Source organism: Austrofundulus limnaeus, unplaced genomic scaffold (assembly GCF_001266775.1).
Source record: "Austrofundulus limnaeus strain Quisiro unplaced genomic scaffold, Austrofundulus_limnaeus-1.0 Scaffold61, whole genome shotgun sequence".
Lineage (NCBI taxonomy): Eukaryota > Metazoa > Chordata > Actinopteri > Cyprinodontiformes > Rivulidae > Austrofundulus > Austrofundulus limnaeus.
The window spans coordinates 809,724-814,605 of record NW_013952463.1 but is presented as its reverse complement, the minus strand read 5'-3'; the positions used below and the strand labels follow the sequence as shown (position 1 = coordinate 814,605).

At 38.6% G+C, this 4,882-nt stretch overlaps 1 protein-coding gene across 2 annotated transcripts; it reads left to right on the top strand.

The window, feature by feature from the left end:
• Positions 1-775: 775 nt before the first annotated feature.
• LOC106518442 (protein yippee-like 5) lies at positions 776-4,792 on the top strand. Of its 2 annotated transcripts, none has more exons than XM_014009739.1 (3): positions 776-939; positions 2,551-2,715; positions 2,824-4,792. In XM_014009739.1, exons 2-3 carry the CDS (start codon positions 2,575-2,577, stop codon positions 3,046-3,048), a joined length of 366 nt encoding a protein of 121 aa, XP_013865193.1. In that variant the 5' UTR covers positions 776-939; positions 2,551-2,574; the 3' UTR covers positions 3,049-4,792. The 2 variants fall into 2 exon arrangements, with proteins under 2 accessions (XP_013865193.1, XP_013865192.1); XM_014009738.1 differs by having other exon boundaries at positions 778-1,007.
• Positions 4,793-4,882: the final 90 nt, after the last annotated feature.

The window sequence follows — 4,882 nt, the reverse complement described above, 5'->3', positions numbered from 1 at the left end:
ACCTTTCTTCCCCATACTGATGCTCGGTTTGAACTGCAGGAGATTGTCTTGACCATGTCTACATGCCTAAATGCACTGAGTTGCCGCCATGTGATTGGTTGATTAGAAATTAAGTGTTAACGAGCAGTTGGACAGGTGTACCTAATAAAGTGGCCGGTGAGTGTATATTGTTTAAATATTAAGTATACTGTCTGTGCAGTATATTCAATTGAATTTAGGTTGAAAAGCATTTGAAAATMAATGTATTCTGTTTTTATTTATGTTTTACACAAAGTAGCAATTTCATTGGAATTGGGGTTCTATGACATAATGCATATATTTTGTTAAATAAAATCGTCAGTGAATTACATTCACAGATCTCGTTTATGCTTAAGTTTCCCAGTATTTTTAAATTGTGAACCATATTGTTGGGGGTTCATGACTTGATGAAATTGGATTGTTTCTAACAGGTTCAAGAAACAAAATAGTTTAATTTATGACTATTTRTCCCACCAAAAAAGTCTTGGCCACCCTGGTGCCACCCCTTACATCAATGTTTAGCACTGCCACTAAGATACAGATTCATTTTATTTACCATTCACTAAAATTCTGGTTATTTTCTCTCATTGCTGAGGTTTATTGAATGAAATCCCGGTTTGCATCGTTTTGAACGACCAAGCTACCGGCACGAGAGCTTGTATTTTGTCTCTGCTTTTCTGTCCAGGTCAGACAACATCCATACAGTACATATTATGAAAATCCCTTCATCTTCAGTSTTGGTGCCGTTGCTGCTCTTTGCTGACGCCTCGCGGAGGACTGAAGCAGCATTGGCCACGAGCCTCTCTGCAGCAGGAGCCGCTACGTCATCACCGGATGTTGATACCAGCTCGGAGTGCGACGAACAGCTGAAAGAGGAAAACAAAAGCCACGACGACAAAAACAATTTGCGCTGATAACAAGGTGTAAACATCGGTGACACCGCCGCTACATGAACATATTTTGTTTGATGTAAAAGTATTTTTTTAAAGGTAGGAGCTTCATAAAAATAGTTAGGTTTTTGTTGTACTTCCTTTAGCCTGTGTTGTTTCTGTTAGCTGTGCGGCTAACCTTCGGTTTGTTTATTTTCGGTTTGTTTATTTTCACTTTACCGATTTAGTACCACGTCGCAATGGTTTGCTTCAAAACCAGCAAATGTATTCACCATTTTCAGACAGAATTTTGTTTTAAAAGAGTTGTTATGTTTGATCCTGTTTGTTGCTGTATTTGTAACAATCAGTGTTCAAAGCCCATCTGCCATCTGGTTGAGTCACGACAAATCAGTGAGGAACATGAAGTCATTGATGAACTCAGTAAAAAATGAGGAGAGGTGACTGGTTCAATGAATGAGTTGACAGTATTTGTAATTGTAAAGTTTGCATCTTCCTTTTATATTATTCTGTAATCACAAGTCAACATTTTTTGTAGTTTCTGTAAAGTTTTCGAGCTTATTTTTTACTGGTATTGTATGTGTCGCTCTTATCATTAGTAATTTCCCYTATTTCTTAATAAAACATTATATATATGCAGCTAAAATAGAAAGATTGGTTGTTTGACCCACCAAATGAGTGAAAATGGAACAGCAGCTACTACAACCTACTGTAGCCCACAGTTTATTATTTTTATGCTTTACATTGGCCATAGAAAAGCTCATATTGGTCAGCCTCTAAGCTAAAATATATACAGGAAAAAACAGAGATAATTATTTGTTTTTAGTGAAAAGGAACAGACAAAAACAGTGGAACAATTTTATCCGACTTTCACTAATTGTTGTTTCTGTCAGTCGAACAAAATCCTCAGGCCCAAATATTTCTTGATACACAACTCTGAAAGTATTACTGATTATATCACTGTTCAACAACCAAAACCTTGCTAGAGTACACGGTGTTATGTTTGTGAAAAGATATGTTTGCGTTTGTTACTTCTTACAGAAATGCTACTTGTGTTAGTGGCATAAGATGAGGTTCGATGGTGAAAAAGTAGTAACAGGGCAAGAAAATTAACATTTTATCAATGTTATCAGATTGTTTTAATGTTAAATTGACTCAAAAGACGGCATTAAAGTCTAAATTAAAGTTAAGCATTTGTCTTGAAATATGGGTTTTGTTCATTGGACCTTATCAAAGTAAAAAAAAAGGCAAACAAGCGTAGAAAATATAAAAGCAAAAGTTTAAACAAAGTGGAAATCACAGACATTGAAGTTTACTGTTGTTGCCAAAAGCTATATATATAGTTTTACCTTTTGCTAAACCTTTTATTATCCATGATTGAGAAGAACAACAAAAACACAGCTTTTCTAATCCATTTCTGCATCTGGCCTCAATCTTTTAATTATTAATGGTAGCTAATCTTTCATAGCTACCATTAACAGTATTGCAAAGCCTTTAGAATTTACAAATGGATTTCTTAAAAAAAAGTTAGCCATGCTATGTTCTGTTTAAGGTATTGCAGCTTCTCTAATGTTTACAGTCAAAATGGTTTAAATTTAATTGTCTAACAGTAATTTGTGAGCCTTTTCTCCTTTTGGGTTGTTAGTTCTGTATCTCCACTGATCGGACAATGGGACGTATTTTCCTGGACCACATTGGTGGAACGCGCCTCTTCTCCTGCGCTAACTGTGACACCATTTTAACTAATCGCTCAGAGCTCATCTCCACGCGCTTCACAGGAGCCACAGGCAGAGCTTTCCTCTTCAATAAGGTACAGTCAAACTGAGCGCGAAGGCACCGACCCAGCCCTACCTGGGTACACACATTCACGTTTCCACGCTCCAGAAATCGCGTCACGGTTCTRTCTCAACCCCAACAGGTGGTGAACCTCCAGTACAGCGAGGTTCAAGACAGAGTGATGCTCACCGGCAGGCACATGGTGCGGGATGTCAGCTGCAAGAACTGCAACAGCAAGCTGGGCTGGATCTACGAGTTCGCCACCGAGGATAGTCAGCGATACAAAGAGGGACGTGTCATCCTGGAGAGAGCGCTGGTCAGGGAGAGCGAGGGCTTCGAAGAGCACGTCCCCTCAGACAACTCATGAGTGCTGGGCGTGCGCTCCCATCCCTCTCCTGTGACCCGTCCGCCTCTGCGCTGTGCATCACCACCTGCAGACTTAGTGGCCAGTGAAGTTTCCCCTTCAACCCCCCCACACTCCTCCTTCCTGTCGCCAGCATATGACCTTAGATGGGTCTTTAAAATAATAAAGTACTGGATCTATTCTTGCTGAATACCCCCCCCCCCCCCCCCAATAGTCCCTAATTTATGCGTCACTGTAGTCCACCCCCAGCACAGCTGGGAGCATTGTTTGGGAGTCGTACCTTCACTGTCGAAGCACAGTCACACACAATTTTCACCAAACTTGCACGAGAACACTACACACTTCCATGGCAATTCGTCATGGATGGTATCAGGCAGGCCACTCGCATTTCAAAACACCCCTTTGTTGTTTTATCTAGATAAGTAAAAGTGCTACTTTTCAGTATAATTTATGTCCAGACACAACCACGTCAGTGAGTTAAATGAGCCAAAGGAGACATCAATGATTTTATTATTGCTTTGTCAGTGTTTGTGCTCCTGTGTTGTGAATTTTGTCTCGGTGTTAACAATGAATGCATTTGCGACGCCACGATAGTTGTTTCTTCCGTATCGGTTTCCTTCACTTATAGAGTCAAACGAATGTAGCACAGTTTCAAATCTCTGTTCTCATTCAGAAGACACACTGACCGCACAGAATGATGTCACATTTTAAGTATTTGCTGTAGTACTTCGTGGTGATTAGACTCTTTATCTTGCTCCTGCGTTTAGGCGATGACGTTCTTGAAATGTACAGAACGTGGCTTGATTTTCTCTGTATATTTTATATTTCACTCCTGTTCATAGCGTGATCTCTCATACCGTGGACCATCTGTAAGGGAATGCATTTTTAACAATCCACAGCTATTAGCATGGACTGCCGTGCCTGTTTGTGTGCCGTGTGAAGAGCTACATGTCACTTTTCAGAAGCATCTTTGTTTCAGCGAACAGTCCTAGAGGCTGTGTGTGTCTGAAACATGAGGGAGACACTCTCTGGTAGTCTGGTATTGAGGACTGGATTATTTAGAATGGATCGTATTTCAAAGTAAGCTTCCAAGAATTCGCTAAAARCACTACATGTGATATGCAGTAAACTGTGGTCTTCATTCAAACACAGCTCACTTGTCTCACACTGGTGAAGTACTTGCATCATAGCGACCCACCCACTTTATATAATCTACAGCTTGAGGCATGTTTTGTCATCAGATGACTTGTTTCATAAAACACAAGGCCAGGCAAGCTTTAATGGGCCGCTTATCTTCAAAGTCAAGCCCTTGTCCTTAGAATTATTCCGAGGCTCTGTTTCACAAAAAAATAATAAAAAAGAAATTTTTTTTATTACTTTGAGGAGATTTCAGTACTCAAATATTTGTAGTATGATGCGCCATGTCAAAATGGGATTGCATATAACCTTTGCTAAGTTGTTTTTTTTTTTGTAACAAGTTATTGGTGTTTGCAAAAGAAAAGTCAAATACTTGCAAATATTGTGTTCCAAAGTCAGCGTAGTAAAATGTTCTTTTGTTTATCTTTTTTAGCATTTTTTTYCCTAGGCTAAATGTTTTTATTTGATTGACATTATTAGTGTTGTTTGACACATTTATGGTAAATGTTCATTTTTCTTGATTTGGAAATGTAAACTGAATTGCTTTCTTCTATAGTTATTGGATTTTTTTTTCTTTGAGGTGATTTTTAAATAAAAAATGTCTTGCTTATTCTTTTWTTATAATTATTATTATTTTTTAGCAACCATAGACTGCTGAACTGTAAATATGTTGCACTGGAAAAGTCAATTAGTAACATTT

Excerpts from the sequence above, each read along its gene's own strand:
- LOC106518442 (XM_014009739.1), top strand. The coding sequence starts at position 2,575 with ATGGGACGTATTTTCCTGGACCACATTGGTGGAACGCGCCTCTTCTCC. Across the intron at positions 2,716-2,823 it reads GAGCTTTCCTCTTCAATAAG|GTGGTGAACCTCCAGTACAG; the intron begins GTACAGTCAAAC and ends CAACCCCAACAG.